The 19,756-nt window shown below is 41.3% G+C and overlaps 1 protein-coding gene across 6 annotated transcripts in view; it reads left to right on the forward strand.

The window, feature by feature from the left end:
• Positions 1-19,756, forward strand: part of PIP4K2A (phosphatidylinositol-5-phosphate 4-kinase type 2 alpha) — a 181,618-nt gene that overhangs the window by 157,872 nt on the left and 3,990 nt on the right. For all 6 annotated transcript variants that reach the window (XM_083467568.1, XM_083467571.1, XM_083467569.1 and 3 more), the window contains 6 exons: positions 1,001-1,153; positions 10,024-10,170; positions 11,961-11,999; positions 14,238-14,351; positions 17,380-17,620; positions 19,351-19,454. In XM_083467568.1, the coding sequence (XP_083323694.1) occupies positions 1,001-1,153; positions 10,024-10,170; positions 11,961-11,999; positions 14,238-14,351; positions 17,380-17,620; positions 19,351-19,454 (798 nt within the window). The remainder of the gene's footprint in view (positions 1-1,000; positions 1,154-10,023; positions 10,171-11,960; positions 12,000-14,237; positions 14,352-17,379; positions 17,621-19,350; positions 19,455-19,756) is intronic.

Consider the following 19,756-nt stretch of genomic DNA (forward strand, 5'->3'; position numbering starts at 1 on the left):
TCGAGGAAATAAAATGCATTGCGCTGTGCTGCTGTTGTAATTCTTGCTTTTAAAATATACCAAGATGAGCTACTTGCTGAGACTAGCACCATTTGACTAGCACAGTATTAAATTGCAAAGCTCGAAACTGTATTGTATTGTATTGAAAATGACTGTCTTGCAGAAAAACCAGCGCATTTGTTTATCCAATGCTTGCTTTTGTGCTTATTAAAAAGCATATATTAAATTTCAGCTTGCATTATATATGACGAGAGGGGTAGATATCTGTTCATTGCCAGTAATGTAGCAGGCAGGTGGCAGTGGGTAAATTTCAGAAACGCTTAAACTTTTTTCATTCTAGCAACCGCAGGGATTGATTAAATAGTGTTGTCTTGGAAGAAAATTCGAGAAACAAATCTTGTTTGGATGCGGCAATGCAGAACAAAAGGCACTTCAGTTCACTTAACTCATGGCATGTAGGTCATGACATTAACTAGTGAATTTAAGCTGGAGTTGAGGCAAAAGTGCATTTTGTCAAGACTCTCTGCACTGCAAAATAAAGCCCCCTTTGGCAACTTTTCTGGAGAGGCACAAAAACAGAGAAAGTGTTTGTGTAGCTGGTATCTACCCTTGGGGCATTCTTCCCCTCTCCACCATCCCAGTATCATTCTGGAGCACCAGTTTGCTTCTTTTTGCTGACAAACTGGCACAAAAGTAAACTTCTGGAGATCTTTTATGGAAGCATTTCTCTCCCCCGCCCCTTGCCAGCAAAGTCCTTTCTGAACATTCAGTGCAGCCCTGCTTTAAATCGGCTGCTACTAAACCACCTTTCCCAGGGGTTTTTTGTACCGTAATAGTTCTGCTTTAAGGATATTACAGTACTGCTAAATTGATTCCCCACCTTAGCCTTTTCCCCAGGTGCCCATGTTTTGACAATGGTATGATCCAGCTAGACATCTTATGTTTTAATTAACGTCTTGTTCTGATGCTTCCCCCCCCCTCTCCTTTTTTAACATGACAGAATTCTCTGACAAGAAGTTGTCCCCTTGCTAATGATTCCCAAGCACGGAGTGGCGCCCGGTTTCACACCTCCTACGACAAAAGATACGTCATCAAAACCATAACAAGTGAAGATGTAGCAGAAATGCACAATATACTGAAGAAATATCACCAGGTAATTAATTGCTTGTTTTAAGGGGGTGGGCTTGTGAGGGGAAACACATTGATTGAAGTTTATATAATGCAGGAAACAGAAGTTTTAAACTAGAGTTGGTTTGCCACAGTATTTTCAGTTGAATCAACACTTTGGTACATAAATTTTAAACATTATTAGTGGCAGGGGCTAGCAGTTCGAAAGCACGTCAAAGTGCAAGTAGATAAATAGGTACCGCTCCGGCAGGAAGGTAAACGGCATTTCCGTGGGCTGCTCTGGTTTCACCAGAAGCGGCTTAGTCATGCTGGCCACATGACCCGGAAAAACTGTCTGTGGACAAACACCAGCTCCCTTGGCCTATAGAGCGAGATGAACGCGACAACCTCAGAGTCGTTCGTGACTGGACTTAACTGTCAGGGGTCCTTTACCTTTACCTTTGTTACATTAAAACAAACAACTCTAGACATTTTTGAAGTCTGCATCCCATACTGAAATATCAGCCTGCTCAGGTCCTTGGAAAGAGTCCCGTCTCGTTTTTCACCACCAGAGGAAATAAGTGGTGGCACCAAGATTTTGGTGGCAATGCCTCAATTATGGAATTCTCCCCCCTGGAAGAACAGCTGGCACCAACATTGATAGCATTTTGGTGCCAGATTAACACTTGTCTGTTTACCCAGTCATTTATGGGATGTTAACCAGCTGCTGCAATTGGTGTGTTGGAGTATTTCATTTATATTACAATCTGCTCTTATTTTGTTTGGGTTGTTTTAAATGTTAATTTAACCTACCTAGGAACCAAGTGATGGGGCTGGGTATAAAATGTTCTTAATAAAATCAGTAATGGTAGCTGGCATGCTGTAGTTGGGAAGATTCCCCTCATAATAGCATCAACATTTATTTGCTTGAGTGTTTTGTCTTTCAACCTCCTTTGTCCAATTTTTTTTCTGTGCCTACATGATACACTTTAGCTTTCACCCTAATACCATGAGTGGCAGTCAATATGGCTGATGTCAACTCCTTACCCATATAAATTTGATTAAGCAGTGCAGGCTAACGTTAGACCTAGCACTTACCCTAGAAGTTTTTAGGTGCCTGACTTTAACAAATGAAAACATCAAATTCAACATTACTATTTTAGTTAAAAGGAATATATGTGTATCACATTACAATCAGAACAATTAAAAGTTGACAATTACAGAAATAGTGTCTGATATTAACTTGAAACAATTATTTGTGACCCAGTTGTTAATGTGTGAAATATACCTATTTTTGCTATAGTAGAGGCAAAATAATAGGAATCACTGACCATTTTGTATATGTATCTATGGCATACTAATTTAGCAACATATCTTGCAGGAACACATGTCAGGCAGCTAGAAGTGCGGCTGGTTCTCCGGAATGTGTACATTGGATAAAGCAGGCACATATTTGACTTTGCAGTTCCATGTAAATTAGTCCTTAGTGATCACAGCTACATCTGGGATTAAACTTCATGGCTTTAGATAAGAGAGCATGACTTCAACCATTGTATTCCAAAAAGCAACTATATGTCAATCATTAGGGTCACATACAATGTATTAGCCATACAGGAAGAAGTGATTTTATTGCAATCTGAAATATATATGGAATGTGGTACACATAAGGAATGCCTGTTTTTGAAGCACTTTTTGGCTTTATCTATCTATGTAAGGCATTTTTACCCTCTTTTGAAGAAAAGGCTCCTAGAGCAGCTTACGGAACAATAAAAAGCACACTGGGTTTTGCCTTCAGGCTTGCATTCTAAAATACATGACACAAAAGAAGATAGGAATGGTGAAGGAGGAGGAAAAGCAAAAGTGCCAGTTCTTAAGGTTACTTTTCTTATCAGTTCGCGTAGCCAGTTCAAGGGGGCCTGAGGACAGATACCAGTCCATAACGGAGATGCAGTTGATTCATCCCAAACACATCTTTGCCTGACCTGGACTTGTTCTCCTAAAAACAAGTAAACCCCCACCTTCTGTAAGGCAAGAGAGAGCAAGTGTCAATCTCTTCATCAACAGCTAAGAAATAAGGCCACAAAGTGTCTTAGTCGTGTTTGGAAAGATGCTCCTCTCAGTTTCATTTTTTTGAATTGCCTCTAAAGGTGGCGACTGTCCCTTCTTTTGCAGGTGTGTGTGGGTGTGTTTTGGGGAGGGCAGCAAAGCATAAACAGTGTTTATCATGTCTTTCTTCTTTCCTTCCCTCAAATCTCTGCTTCAGTAAGCATTGCCCAACTGAGGAATAGGAAACACTTGAACATATTGAATGCATTCTGTTTTTAGTTCCGTTTCAGGCATACACAAGTTTACTAATAAATATGCTAAAGGGCACTATGCTTGCCTCGTAGATTTAATAGTCCCAGGAGTCCTGATAGCTGCATTAAAAGCCTATTTATGTTAAACAATCCACATTTTAAACTTAATTGCAGTGTATTTTTTATTTAAAAAAAACCCTGTGGTTTATATATGCAGACTAAAAATAAAATATAGCTCTAATCCATCTGCTGCTGCAGCCAACTTCAGTTGACTCTCTTCTCTTTTTCTTCTACCACGTGCACCCCCCCCCCCGCATCTGTTAATAACTTTGCAGCCTTTTCTTTCTATTGCATCCTTTTTTTCTGTAGGACAGCTTCCTTATTAGCTTGTTATACTTCATTCCTGACTACATGTAAGTGGTGCTGATTTCAGTTGAATTTTAAGGTGGAGTTGCCCCACATTCCTTTTTCAGCTTCATGCTAGTGTTTCCCTTCCACCACTTCCCCCTGCCCCAAAGTCAGCATGCATAGGAAACATGGCAGGACTTGGGGGGTGTCTAAATTTACCGTTATTGTGTGACTATTCTTGATTCATTGGCTACTGGAATGCCAGAGGAGGGGCTTGCAACTATTTTTCTACGAACAGGTTTTGCTGGTTTATCTTGCTTACAAGAGACCCAGTTCATTTCTCACGGAGCAAACTGCTACTCACTGTATGTTTTAACGTGGGTGGGCTGCATTCTTAGCATGTACGTCTCCTTTAAAAATATAGGGGAGTCTGTTTTTGTCTTGTTTCTTCCTGCTTCCTTCTTTGTCTTTTGACCTGGGTGTTGTGAAAACCCTTTTCTGCTGTTGGACCTAAATTGTAGTTGCTAAAAATGAGAATTTGAATCTTCTTCTTTTTTAATATACATATATGCCTTCCATACATATCAAGCTTTTAAACTGATGATTGAGGGGTCGTGAAATGTTTTACTGTGGTCTATGTTACCATTGGGATGCGGGTGGCGCTGTGGGTTAAACCACAGAGCCTAGGACTTGCCGATCGGAAGGCTGGTGGTTCGAATTCCTGCGACGGGGTGAGCTCCCGTTGCTTGGTCCCTGCTCCTGCCAACCTAGCAGTTCAAAAGCATGAAGTGCAAGAAGATAAATAGGTACTGCTCCGGCGGGAAGGTAAACGGCGTTTCCGTGCACTGCTCTGGTTCGCCAGAAGTGGCTTAGTCATGCTGGCCACATGACCCAGAAGCTGTACGCCGGCTCCCTCGGCCAATAAAGTGAGATGAGCGTCGCAACCCCAGAGTTGGCCATGACTGGACCTAATGGTCAGGGGTCCCTTTACCTTTACTCTACCCTTCAACAGGGGTGACTAGGAATGGGTGTTAAGCAGCTCCCCACTCAAGCCTTACTTGTGTAGGGGCGTGGATGGGCTTGTTGCTTAGTTCCTGCTCATCCCATCAGCCAAGTTAGCTTCCAGAATTGCTGGGTTACAGCTTCCGATCTTGCTCTGTGTGCAATGGCTGAGCTGTGGGCAGCAGAACAGCTAGCAGATTTTTGCAATTAGTGTTGTGGTATAGCCAAGATTATTGAGATTTCTGTACCCCTTGGCTACAACCTGTAACATTGAATGAACCTGAACATTGAAAACATAATGATTTGCTTCTTCACACCTGACAGATCACTGTCTTGCCAAAAGTATCTTCTCAGGGCTGATCTAGAAATAATTTAATGAGGCCCTCTATACACGAAGCTCAAACTGAGTAGGAGATAACTCTCTAAATTGGCTTCACAGCACAGAAACTCTCTTTTACCAGACATTTGGCATAAGATGACCACCCTTTAAAACAACGCAAAACCATTCTGTTCAGGCTAGCTGGGATTAGAGAAGAATTTTTGTCTAGCACATCTGTATTTGAACTTTTACTTATCAAAGCCTTGTCGTTAAATGCATAGTTCTCACCTTGAACATTTTTAGGGCAGAGTATTAATGAAGAATCATTCAGACTTGCATCTCTTTTTGTAAAATAGCTTTTATTTACACTGTGTGAAGCAGTGCAACTTTAAAAATATATAGGCCCTTTAATCTCAAAGGAAAATGCATGTCTTTTTGTCAAAATGTATGCTGAAATGCTCTGGAGGAATTATCCTGGAATATATTGAAATGATCAAAGCACCGGCAAACCAAAGAACAAAGTCGGAAACGATTGCTGTTGCCAAGTAAGAGTTTCAGCAGCAGTGACAACTGCAGAACTCTTGATAGACATCTCTGTGCAAAGGAGATCAATGTAAAAATATGAAGGTTTAAATTATAAATACCTGATACAGTTGGCTTCTTTTTATTTCAAGAAGGTTCCCAGGGGCTACTCATACAGCAGATGATAATGATGGATTTCACTGCTGTGGAATGAGTTGTGGTTACTGATTATTTTTCGGGGGGGGGGGGGCCTGTCGTCTTAGTTAGCTCCAGCTCCTTTAGAACCACCCACCAAACTGGCACTACTGATATCATGAAATGCCTCTTTTTAAATATATTCTTTCCACAATACACAATAAGAGGGTTGTACTTGTCAGGGCATCCCCAGTATGGAGCCTGCTGCCATCTCTGAAGTTTGCAGACCTTTCTCAAGCTCCGCAGCATTAAGTTACTGTGCTCCAGACCACAGAACCTCACTCCAAGTGCAAGGAATGTTTTGACACACTCCTGGTAATAATGTTCACTTTCTTCATAAACAGTCTGCTAGAAACTGTAGAATAAACCATTGCTCATAGATCACATATGGACTTCTGCATTGTCACAGTGAGGTATATTCTGAAGAAGGTCCCTTATGGTGCCAGAATTGTGTCCTATATAGAGAGAGGAAGGAAGAAACTGATGGTAAAATGTTCTTCATTTCACTATGGAGAGTCAGGGATTTTATTTTTTCTTGTTGGCTTGGAACTTTGCATTCTGTTCAAGCTCTGGAGCTTGGACATCATGAGCCACTGCCTTTGGAATTTTACAAGGATAGGGCCTCCTGGATAAGTGAAATCAACATAATTGATTTGTAGGAACACCCCTTAAACATACATTCCTGAAGATACACTGGAACAGCCAAGTTGTGCTGAGGGAGGAGTCCATAGCTCAGAAATCAGTCTGATCACTAATAAGTCAAGGATATGGAGTCCATGGCTCTCCATTTGTTGGACTACAATTCCCATCACCCACGCCATTGCTTGCTGGGACTGATAGGAGTTGGAGTCCAATAACACCTGGATAGTCCTAGATTCCCCATCCCTACTCTGAAAATGCAGTGCCAGTACGTTAAAGGAAGTGCCCAGTCTTTGAAATTATGTCTTTGGATGATGTACAAGGACAGGGAGAAAGGATAGATAACTTTTTCCTCCCTCCCCAACTCCAAACTTCGTCAGCAAGCTTGTGTAACATGCTGCTTTTTCCTGGTCAACTTGTAGATTTATAGGAGCATATACAGTACTTCAGGGATGCGGGTGGCGCTGTGGGTTAAACCATAGAGCCCTAGGGCTTGCCGATCAGAAGGTCGGCGGTTCAAATCCCCGCGACGTGGTGAGCTCCTGTTGCTCGGTCCCTGCTCCTGCCAACCTAACAGTTTGAAAGCACATCAAAGTGCAAGCAGATAAATAGGTACCGTTCCGGTGGGAAGGTAAATTGCGTTTCCGTGCGCTGCTCTGGTTCTCCAGAAGCAGCTTAGTCCTGCTGGCCACATGACCCAGAAGCTGTACGCCGGCTCCCTCGGCCAATAAAGCGAGATGAGCGCCGCAACCCCAGAGTCGGCCACGACTGGACCTAATGGTCAGGGGGTCCCTTTACTTTACTAAAACCCTGGAGAGCTGCTTCCAGTCAGTGTAGACAGTACTGAGCTAAGTGGACCAGTGATCTGACTTAGTATAAGGCAGCTTCCTTGAGGTATGTGAGTTGTGAAGAGCACACAATGTGCCATTTATCACTTCTCTCCCTGAGGGAGCAGGGTGCCTGTCAAGGATTAGATGTGCCAACAGGGTTTCCTTCCTCCTTATCTCCTCCAGCTGTGCGCCTGCTGTTTTCTTATCCTGCCAGCTGCCAGCATGCCAGCATATTTAAACCTTAAATTAGAATACCTGTTTTAGTCATCACTTTCCGGTCCAATGCCATCATTTATTTTAATAGCCAGTGTGGTGTAGTGGTTAAGAGCGGTGGACTCGTAATCTGGTGAACCGGGTTCGATTCCCCACTCCTCCACATGCAGCTGCTGCGTGACCTTGGGCTAGTCACACTTCTTTGAAGTCTCTCAGCCTCACTCACCTCACAGAGTGTTTGTTGTGGGGGAGGAAAGGAAAGGAGAATGTTAGCCGCTTTGAGACTCCTATTTGGATATCAAATCCAAACTCCTCCTCCTCTTCTTCTTCTTCTTCTTGCCTTTGCATGTTTGGTAGTGGGGTATTATCACTGGTCCAAATGAGACTAGGGATACTTACTTAAAAAAATTGAACAAATATACTTATGATTTATGAAATATTAATACAATGGTATGTTTACTTTCAGGTAAGTTCCATAATAAAGCTGGGTTTAATATCTGACACAAAATATTACTGTTACGGGTCTTACAGCTATTTTAAATCGATGATACTTGAACATTAGTGTTACTCGTGGTTTAAAAAGACAGCAAAGTGTTTGCTCAAGATCTTTTCCCTATACGGTAACCAGAGTCAAGTTATACTCCCTAAGCCCACCTCTGTTTAATTCTCAAACTTATTAAGAGAGCATTCCTTGTGTGAACTAAATTTGATAGAAACTAAAATCATAGTTGGATGGAAAGCCATCTCTTTCATCAGTCTGGGAATACAGAATATATAGTCCTGTGAGGTAGCACAGTACAGCAAATATGGTTTGAAAAAGAAACACCTATATTGTAGAACATTTTTGTTTTTAAAAGATAGGGCAAATGAAACAAATACATTTTAATGCGATGTGGTTTTTTCCTGGAAGAAAAGTCATGTTGAGTGAAATTCAAAATAGTTGTTATCTTTGGATATGAAGAAAAGGCTTGTTTCACTCCATATTTATGTCACAAATGTAGTGTTTTATATGTCCCATGAGATTAACCCCCAGTCTGTTTCTATACTATTATAGATGTTGCTAGCAACCTGAAAAGCTATTTGATTACAGCTAAGAAGTGTCTCTGGATATGGTTAACTTTGTTCATTGTATTCTTCTAAATACATTTCCATTTAATGTTGAAGTCACTAAACTAGGTATTTGCAGAACTGCAAAAAATAATAATAATTGTGTAAATTGTTAACTTTTGCACTTAAGAATTTGACTTATTCTGCTGTAAAAAAAGGAGTACTTTTTATTTTTTAAAAAATCCTTTATGGCATTGTACTATACAAGTGTAGTCAATGCCACCCATCCTCCAATATTCATGTTATTGTATTCTCAATAGTAATACAATTCTAGGTGTCTTTTGCTTGGGAGAGTTCGGACTTTGCACTAAACCATAGTTTAGTGTGATGAGAATGATTCTCAGGGAGCTTCAGGCTCATGAGCTTCCCTGCCCCTTGTCCACCAGTGTAGCCACAAGGATATGTTGGAAGCTTTTGCTTCTGTTTGCCATTAACTACAGTCTAGCATTCCATTGGTTGATGTTAACAGTGGGTCTCTGGAAACAACAGGGGAATAAGAAGCTCCAAGGTTTAGCATGGCTTCTAAATGTAAGCACTGAAATAAAGCAGAGAAAAAATTTGCACAGTTAGGTAGGTAACTTCTATTTGGTATAAATGGAAGTATCTGCTGGGCCATAGGCATGGACTGAAATCCAGAGAGGAATGCATACAGAAAAAGGATATATCACTTGGGGTGCTGCTCCCTGACTTTCAGGAAGGTAAGGGAGATATGACTAGGAGGAGTTGATAAGCCCCTATGAACCTGCTGAACACCGAATATGGTGTTGCGGATCTAGGTCCTTTTCTGGTTCCTCATAAATGGTTGGGTGTAATTCTTCCTTCCATTAACTGAAATAACAGAAGTTTTAAACATGTCCTTCCCCCCCCCCTCCCAAAGAGCACAACCCAAAAAGTATTTTTGATGCATAATGTGTTTATATCTGCTAGCTGAATGGGGCATGATATCTATTTTGATAGCTCCCATATATCTGCAGGTGGCAGGCTCCAAGGCGGACATCCTTTTTTGTGAGGGAATGCTGAGATCTTAGAAGTGAAAGTACATAGTTTCTACCTGCTGGAAGTGAACTGTGTAATCATGAGGTGCAGACTTGAGGTGAGAACTAGTAGAGAAGGGAATTGCTAGGTTTTGTGAATTCTGACTGTTTGTGAGAGACGAGGATTAGTGAAACACCTTGAAGAGATTCCTAACTAAATGGGGGGGGAAATGTGTGTTCACTTTTCATATCTGTGTGGAAGAACCTTTTCAAATTCTGCAGTTACCCTATAGCGTGACCCACCAACAGTTAAGGAATGTGGGCGTTCTAGAATTATTTTTTTATGATTGTTTGCATTGTGGTATAACTTGTCTCATTAAATCCGTATGTCTGAATCTTTGTTACTTCTGTGTATCTCTGCAACAAATATCCAGTATGTGTCAAGTTCTAATATCCATTTTTCCCCCTAGTTTATAGTGGAGTGTCATGGCAACACACTACTTCCTCAGTTTTTGGGAATGTACCGGCTTACTGTTGACGGAGTCGAAGTATATATGATTGTTACAAGGAATGTATTCAGCCACCGTTTATCTGTTTATAGAAAATATGATTTAAAGGTGAGTACTGAGCGGCTTGTGTTATGAATATTGCAGTAGCTGCTTTGAGTCCCCCTCCCCCCTAAATAGTACAAAATTCTGTGGGTTCTTAGAGGCTATCAGTAGCAGTACACCAGAAAGTGTCTAGGAAACTCTTTCGTTAAGCCATTATTATTGAAATAGTTTGCGGCTTATCTAACGCCCAAACCTTTTATGGAAGTAAGATAACGTTGAGTGTATTGTGTGCTGTAAAGGAAGTGGCTTAGCAGAAGTATGCTTGCTAAAATTGGCTAAGTGCTAATGGTTGCAGTGAAAACCATTTGAGGGGTAAAAAAATAAAAATAGCTGAAGCAGCTCTCATGTCCTTAATGGATTCTGTAGACAGTTACAAATCAGTCTGCATGCAGATTTTTTTAAAAATAAATAAATTAATAGAACCATTTTAATGGAGTTAGGAAGAATGTGTTAAAAGTTGGGCTAATATTTGTAGATTCAAAAACCCTAGTAAGCAACTTCTATTTTCTGTTACCATGACCAAATATATTAGGCTGCAGTCCCACTTAGCAAGAGAGTAAGCCCCAATGTACTTAATGGGGTTTCTGAGTAGACAAATATAGGATTGCACTGTTGGTGTGTTTAAAGCTGTCAAACTGGCTCAGATTAGCTTATTCATATCCTGTCTTGTTTCCTTAGCAAGGAACGTGGCAAGCTGAAAAAAAATATGTTTCGAATGGAAACTGGCCTCTCAGGAAGACTGACTGACCTCCAGTGCACTTTAATTTAACCAGCTGATACATGCTATTTTAGCAAAAGAATCTGGTGTATACCTTCCCATATGATTTCCACCTTTGCATTTGCTTACAGACTTAAATGTAACTGTAGGGTGGCCTTGAGAGCTCAATATCCAGAATGCAAACAATCTACATTCTATTGGCTTAAATAGACGTGTTTGCTGGCCTAGCTTATTTTGAATGACAACATAATTCTTTCACCCCCTTTTGGCTGTAGCGTACCCAATGCCTTCTCCCTTACGTTAGTATAAATGGTTTTCTGGAGACAACAAAATTACCGCCTGTCAGTTCTGCTACCTGCCAAGAGTGGCAGGCAGCTAACATTAATACTCCCAAACATCAGGCCTCCTTGGTTCCTACAAATTCAATTATATGTACATTGTACACCTATTCAAAATTTTAAACTTGTCTCACTAGCTGCAAAAGTTGGTATTTGGCAGGGCTGATATGCTCATCAATTGACAAGTCCAATCATAGATTCATAAAATTGCAGAGTTGGAAGGGACTTCAAGGGGTCATCTGTTGCAACAACCTGCAATGCAGGAATCTCAACTACAGCATCCGTGACAGATGGCCATCCAAACTCTGCTTAAAAACCTCCAGTGAATGAGAGTCCACAACCTCCCAAGGGAGACCATTCCCCTGTCAAACAGCTCAAATCAAAGATGGTCAGCTTCCTGTTACCTTTTTTTCATGGTGTCATCTGGCAAGAGCTCTATGTTGCAATTGGGTGTTCTATCCTCAAAGCTTTGGTCACTATATCCCTGTTTTTAAAATTGCAGACATTTCCAAATGGAAACACATCAGGGATCGAGGCCTCTGCTTAGCCTACTGCTATGCCAGAATGTTTTAATTGCTTTTGAATGTTGCATATACTATAATCTGGGTGTGTGTAACTTTGCATCAGGGCTATGGTGAAAAACCTTACTGTGAATCTACTGGAGGAATTCCACATAAAAGAACACCTATGCCCTCCAGTTTTACCCCAGTAGCAATTTAAATACAGTATTTCTGTTTCAGGGGTCTACAGTTGCAAGAGAAGCCAGCGACAAGGAAAAGGTATGGGAAAGGTTATGTTTCCTTAAGTTGCCTAACTTCAGCTTTTAAGAAAGGGGGAAACAGTGATAATCATGCACCATGATTCTGCCATCACTCTGCCTGTAAATAACAGATGCTGGTTTCAAAATAATTACAAACGTTTATTTATACAATAAGAAGCATAGGAAATCAGACAGCATACACACATTCTGAATTTCAAGCATTTAAAAAAACACCATACAGTACTATTAAAATACATACAGTACCGTTGAGTTAAAAGGATCTCAGTAGTCATTTCTAGGCTACTGCTTGCAGAAGCAGATCTGATTGGTTACCAATTTGCTTCTGGGCATAATTTAGAGTTTGGCCTCAAAGAAAAATGGTGGTTGGGTATTTGCATGCCACCCCCCTCTGCCACTGGTGTATTTTCTGCACCAGTGCATAGGTACTAAAGGGGAATTTTATGCCCCGAGTCAGTTGGTGCCCCAAAATCTGGATTAGGGTTTCTGGCAGTGTGTGTAGACTCACATCACCAGGCCTGAAATGCTCATCTTACCTTGTTGTGCTGCCTTTTTCTCTTCTCCTTTGCCAATGCATCTTCACCTTCCTTTACTGCTTCCTCTGCCTTTGTGTAAAGGACCAATTTACACATATCCCTGTATAGAAGTGTGAAGAAATAAGCATGTGCTGCCCTCTACCCAGTTCACCCTTCCAGAGGTTTTAGCTAAAAATACCTTGCACAAAAATGCTTTGTCTTTGTTACAGTGACCTGGTTCACATAAACATTGGCTACAGCTTGTGGTTCAGTGAGGAGAGCTTCACCACAAAGCCATTTTTGGCTGAAACACTAAGCCAAATCTCGGCTTAGCTCAGCACAGTATGGGAATAAAAAAAGGGCTTAGGAGGAGCAAAGCAGTGAACCAGGCCACTGAAGCTTCACATTAACTTGTATGTATGTCTTACATTGGCATACCTAGAGAACAAGTTGGAAAGCTACCTAGCATGCCCTTAACTTTTTGAATAACCTTGGGCATAGCACAGCTATTCAATCCAACATGCTTTAGCCAGATATCTCTTAGGGCAGGGGTCAGCAAACTTTTTCCACTGTCCCTCAGACCTTGTGGGGGGTTGGACTATATTTTGAGAGAAAAAAAGAATGGATTCCTATGCCCCACAAATAACCCAGAGATGCATTTTAAATAAAAGGACACATTCTACTCATGTAAAAACATGCTGATTCCCGAACCGCCCGCAGGCCAGATTTAGAAGGCGACTGGGCCGGATCCGGCCCCCAGGCCTTAGTTAGCCTACCCATGTCTTAGGGCAGTGGTTCTCAACCTGTGGGTCCCCAGATGTTGTTGGACTACAACTCCCATCATCCCTGAGCTCTGGCCTTGCTAGCTAGGGGTGATGGGGGTTGTAGTTCAACAACATCTGGGGATCCACAAGCTTCTGAGATCAGGGGTGGAAATGTGGCTTCTCCCAGTGCTGTGTGTGGTGGCAGTGGTGAGGAAGCACATGATTCATGGTCAGATTTAGGCTTGATGAGGCCTTAAGTTACTGAAGGTAATGGGGCTCTTTATATAGCAGGCGGGGCCCATTACTTACATCATAGGAGCCTACACAACACAAAACGCTATTGCTGTATGTAGGTTTTATTTTATTTGTTTTTTATCTTTTGGAAATCCATTTTTTTCCTTTAAATTTTTTGTGGGCCCCCAAAAGAGTGGGGCCCTAAGCTATAGCTTGTTTAGCTTATACGCAAATCTGGCACTGCCCTATACCATAGTTAATTGGGGAGCAGAGTATCAGAATTAGGCTCTTTGGATGTGCAGCATTTGTGGGGCGTTTTGATGGGGAGTGCAGCTGAGCCCCGCACCTATTTCTTGTGCTAGACTTCTGACAAAACAGATGTGTGTGCAACGACTCTTGACAAGGTGAAGGCTGGTCTTGCAGATGAGCAACACGTTTCCTTTTTTACTGTAAATACTCTAAAACGGCTTAACTTAATCAAATCGGTCATAAAAGCAAACAAGGTCTCAATTAAATGGGAAAATACAATGCTCTGTTCCTTACATTACTTGTGTGCACTGGAGCCGTAGCTCATTTGTGCCCCCTTGTGGCTATTCACATTTTGAATAGCTCTGAAATACTCCCCTGCGTTTTTGATCAGGAAATTCCTTGTTTTCATTGCTTGTTTCACTGGGCTCATTGTTTTGAAACGGTTTTTATGTGCCAGCTTTCTCTTGTCCGTTTCAGGCCAAAGAACTGCCGACATTCAAAGACAACGACTTCATCAACGATGGCCAGAAGATTTATATTGATGAAACGAACAAAAAGATGTTCCTTGAAAAGCTTAAAAAGGATGTTGAGGTAAGGGGTCACTTGCCTGGTCAGCTCTGAAGCTCACCACACTTAGCAAAAGCCATAGTGACTTTTGTACTGAGACCTCCTAGGCAGATTCACCCCACCAATTCAATATTGCAAAAATGCTGCAAATAAATGTTACAGTGACCTGCAAATTATTTGTCCTCCCGATTGTAATTGGGATTTTGCTGGTGTTTTTTCATGAGAACGATATGTTACGGAGGGCACCCATCCAAAGTTCAGGGATGGCAGTGCACCTGCCAGTACTTCTCATGGTACCCACAAAAGCTATCAATGATAGATATCACCTGATACAGGTGCCTTTCTCCCCCCCCCCTTGATGGGGTGGCATGCCTGCACCAATTCATGATTCTGTCTCCTTTTCTGCTCTCTTAGATGTGGCAGCCATTGCACGAAAGCCCCACAGCAGTCATTTTATGGTGTGCCATGACTCTGTGGCGCCATTTCATGACTGGTGCTCATGGCACTTTCTCAAAGTTCAGAATGCATCCACTGGGTCAGAAAAGGTTGGAAACCCCTGAAACGAGGAGATAAAGGGGGATTAGAGCCATGGTCTATTTACAGGAGGACTGCTGAGGGTGGGGCAGGCTATTACTTCCCTTACGCTGGTGGTGTAAACCAGCATCGGGGGGGAAAGCACAATGTTGCTTCTGTTGCTTTTAATATTCATGGCACTGCATCTTGAACTGTTAAAATGCTCCGTAAACACTTGATGTGCCTCTGAAATATGAGCAAAATTGCATTTTCTGCTATTTTAAGTATGACAGATTCTTGGAAGGTCAGTCATGTAATTGTGTTTGGAGTGGCTTCTATGGCATTGATTAGAATTCATATTGTGTATGTAGGCAATTATTGTGTAGTGGTTTGGCATGCCACAGTGATAATGGAAAACTAGAATTGTATCTTGGTTTTTATCTTTCACATTCCTATTTTTTGGGGGGGGAGGGCATGCTAAGAGCAGTAGCTATGCTCACAAAATACTTAAATTTACCCCAATATATTTAGCTGAATGTAATTAAGTTTCAAATCAGTTTTAATCTTTGATTTATGTTTATAGCAGGGACTCTCTGGATCATAGCTTTGCTTCCTTAGAGTCCAGTTCTTCTGGAAACGCTGCACTCAGCTTCTGAGTTTGCTTGATTATGCAGTGTGGCTTTTCAGTTGCATGCAGCTGGGATGGGGCTAAGATGCTCAACAAGTCTTCATGGCAGCCATCTAATGTATATCAAATTATTGCACTGCTGCAGTCTTGTCTTTAAGACCAATCTTCAGGATCAAACTAGTTGCAGCATGGCAAACTGAAAGGGAGGGTTGATTCAAATCAGGACAGTGGCAGGAGCAAAGGGTTAAAAGCCCCCTTCTGCATCCCCTCATCTTACCTATTAGTTTTGGGGTTTTTTTAAGTAAATCAAGCAATGCACATGATGAACATTACATAGACTGAGGATGTACTCGCTACACTGACCGGCCAAATATGTTTTCCTTGCAGCTAGCATTCTTTTATTGAAAGTTGTCATGTAACAAAGCATTTCTTAAAGCAACATAAATTTGGCTCTTCTGCCTTGCTTCACCAGTTCAATTTTGCCCCTACCCAGTCACTGTTCATGCACCTGGTCCAGGTGGAATGTACTCTTGGAGCGGGATATACAGTGGTACCTTGGGTTAAGTACTTAATTCGTTCCGGAGGTCCGTTCTTAACCTGAAACTGTTCTTGACCTGAAGCACCACTTTAGCTAATGGGGCCTCCTGCTGCTGCCGCGCCGCCAGAGCATGAGTTCTGTTCTTATCCTGAAGCAAAGTTCTTAACCTGAGGTACTATTTCTCCCAGCTATCTCCCATTCCCACCATCCTTCTGAGTAACACCCCTCCCCACCTTCTCACTATATAGAAGGATCTGGCAACTTCTATTTCAGTGTATCTGAAGAAGTGTGCATGCACACGAAAGCTCATACCAAGAACTAACTTAGTTGGTCTTTAAGGTGCTACTGGAAGGAATTTTTTATTTTGACTATGGCAGACCAACACGGCTACCTATCTACTACTATTTCTGGGTTAGCGGAAACCCGTATGTAACCTGTAACCCGAGCTACCACTGTATAGGCTTTGAGTGCATGATCTAGTTGCAGGGTACAGATCATGTGTTCAGAGCCTTAGGCACACTAGGATGAAGTTTTGCAGACTCCTGTATAGAAGCTGTGGTCACTATATGGCATTCCTCTCCCTTGTGTACATACGCAAACAGCGGGATCATTGGAGCTGGTGGGAAATGAAGCCACGTGTCTCACCGACATTTAGGTACAAATACATTAGTTCCATACTATTTTGCTTTTAAACAATGGTTAGTGAATTCTGCAAGTTTCAGACATGGTGATTACAAGAAGTTTCCTACCAGATAATATCCAAGTCCTGTCAGCCACAGGATTCAGTATCCCACAGAGACAAACCAATAGCCTGCTGAAAAGCCTACAAAAGGCATGGAGGAAAGTCTTCCCCACTGCTGTGACCCACCATACTGCTTCTGGATAGGAAGGTTCCATTTAGCCATCAACTGATGGATGGATTTTACCTGAGCTAGTGGCCATCCATACACTCATTCTGTCACTAAATTGTGAGTTGTGTGAAGAATTCATTTCCTTTCGTCTGTCAGTCAATCTGCTGCCAGTCAATTTCATTGGCTGGTTTCCTAGTTCTAGCACTATGTAAGAGGTAGAAAGTTCTCTTAAGCAACGTTCTGCTCAACTTCACAAAGCAAAAAATAAATCCTCAAATCTAAATTATAGCTAGGGAAACTGTCACGTTTCTCCTTTCGTGCCATGCATAAAATATACCAGATTTGAAGAATCCCAATTGTTTTCCATTGAAGCTTCCTATTTTGGCTTTCACTCAAGTAAGCCTGTTGCAGTAGAAAATAACATTTTCTGCAGAAAAGTTACCTTTTCCCACCCCCACCCAACTAGACCTTGTGATTTTCTACCCCTTGGTAACTGACCTTCTTTTATTGTTGACTTCAAAGTTCCTTGCTCAGTTGAAACTCATGGACTACAGCTTGCTGGTTGGAATTCATGATGTTGAGAGAGCAGAACAGGAGGAGGTTGAATACGAAGAGAACGATGAAGAGGAAGGAGAAAGCGATGGGGCTCATCCTGTTGGAACGCCTCCAGATAGCCCAGGAAATACACTCAACAGCTTGCAGCCTTTAGCGCCAGGAGAATTCGATCCAACCATTGATGTTTATGGAATAAAATGCCATGAAAGTAAGTATATTTAGACATGGGGGATATTTCAATTCTTGCATCAGTCTCCGAGTCTCTAGAAGGAAAGAAAACACCAAGGCCAAAAAGCATGATACCCAATTATCAATTGCTCATCTATAGTAGGATTTTAAAAACTTTTTGGAGGGGGATAAGGGATCTTCAATGCATGGCTCTGATTTTAACATGTCATTATTGTCTGTATTATTCAGTATTGTCTGAATACAGTAAAAGCAGTTCACTTATAAATGACTGCAATACTGCATTAGCCAGCTATATTGCTAAATGCTACAGAAAGATAGAGATTATGAGCTGATGTCTTGAATAACTTCTTTTTGCTTTCATTTGAAAGTCTGCTGACTGCACAGACATTGGACAGTTATTTACAATGGCAAATACACCTTGCTTGACAAAAGAAACAGGTGATTGTTTGGGCATGTTCCAGAGGTTCTCTGTTTAGATTTTTACATTGTGCTGTGGGCAATATAACTACCAAAGCTGATACAGAACAACAATTGAAACATTTTAAACAAGTTGAAATCTTACTACACACTTAAAATCCCCATCAAACAACCTGCTGCACTTAACTACAAATAAAATTGCAAAGTGTGGGAGTGAGAATTCAGCCAAAGGACTGGGTGAAAAGATGAGGTTTTAAGTGGTGGCAAAAACTCATCATGGTACTACAGATTTTTTCTTCTGGTCTAAATAATAATGATAATGATATAATAATAATAATAATAATAATAATAATAATAATAATAATAATAATAATAATAAAATTTATACCACGCCCTCCCCAGCCAGAGCTGGGCTCAGGGTGGCTAACACCAGTAGAATTACAGTAAAAACATAATAGGAAAAAACCCCTAATTTTAAATACAGGTTTAAATGCAATTTAAAATGCAGCCTTGTTTTAAAAGGAGCCCAAAGATCAAAAACATAAGGGGAGGGAAACATAAGGGTCAGACTGAGTCCAAACCAAAGGCCAGGCAGAATAGCTCTGTCTTGCAGGCTCTGCGGAAAGATGTCAAGTCCCACAAGGCCCTAGTCTCTTGTGACAGAGCGTTCCACCAAGTGGGGCCAGTACTGAAAAGGCCCTGGCCCTAGTTGAGACCAATCTAACCACCTTGCGACTTGGGACCTCCAAGTTGTCATTTGTGGACCTTAAGGTCCTCCGTGGGGCATACCAGGAGAGGCGGTCCCGTAGGTACGCGGGTCCTACTTGGAAGATTAAAAAATGAGCACTTTATCTCATTTAAAAAATATTCTTGTAGGTCACTTTGATGACCTCAGGCTATGAAGCAGTTTATAAATGTTTTAAAAAATCTTCAAAAGCAAATCTAAAATATTTAAGCAAAGTGTTAAGGTCCTTACAAATTCACCCAGTCATCAAAAAACTTGTAAACTTTAAGTTATGGTGTGGAAGTTTTAATTCTGCAGTCACTTTAATTGTGCTTGCTCGCAATTGCAGCAAAGCGCACCCACACTTTCCCCTCTCTCTCCACTGATAAGTGTTATCTATCTTTCTTATCCCTTAATCAATTATCAAAGAGTGAAAAGATTTCTAGGACTCACATACATCCTTTGACATTGACACATGGTTTTTAAGACACTATTAAAGGGGCAAAGGTCTACCACCAGAATAACTTCCAACTTGCTTCCGCAGAGTTGTTTAATCTCTTGGCTACAAATATGTGTATTATTTTTAGTACTGTGAATTTCTTTCACAGATGCACCCAGGAAGGAGGTATACTTTATGGCAATCATTGATATTCTTACTCATTACGATGCAAAGAAGAAAGCTGCCCATGCTGCAAAAACCGTCAAACACGGCGTAAGTTTCATTGATGTATATATTCCAACTTGGTCAGTTATGTTCACGTAAGGGCTAGGCAATACCTGGTTTTCAACTTCGCAATATATCACCAGCTAAACACCGTGATATACTAAGATATCACAATGTCTGAAATAAGGATGGAGCTATGCAGAGGCTGGCTTCACGTTTTCCCCACATTGTGATTTTTGCATAGCGTGCTCTCTCTCTCTCACACACATCATGATTTGTGATATATTGCTAGGTCAAAAATTATAAAACCACTATCATGATATGGACTTCAAAACCAGTTTTGGATCATA

Source organism: Podarcis liolepis (genome assembly GCF_965112155.1).
Source record: "Podarcis liolepis genome assembly, chromosome: 12".
Taxonomy (NCBI): Eukaryota; Metazoa; Chordata; class Lepidosauria; order Squamata; family Lacertidae; genus Podarcis; species Podarcis liolepis.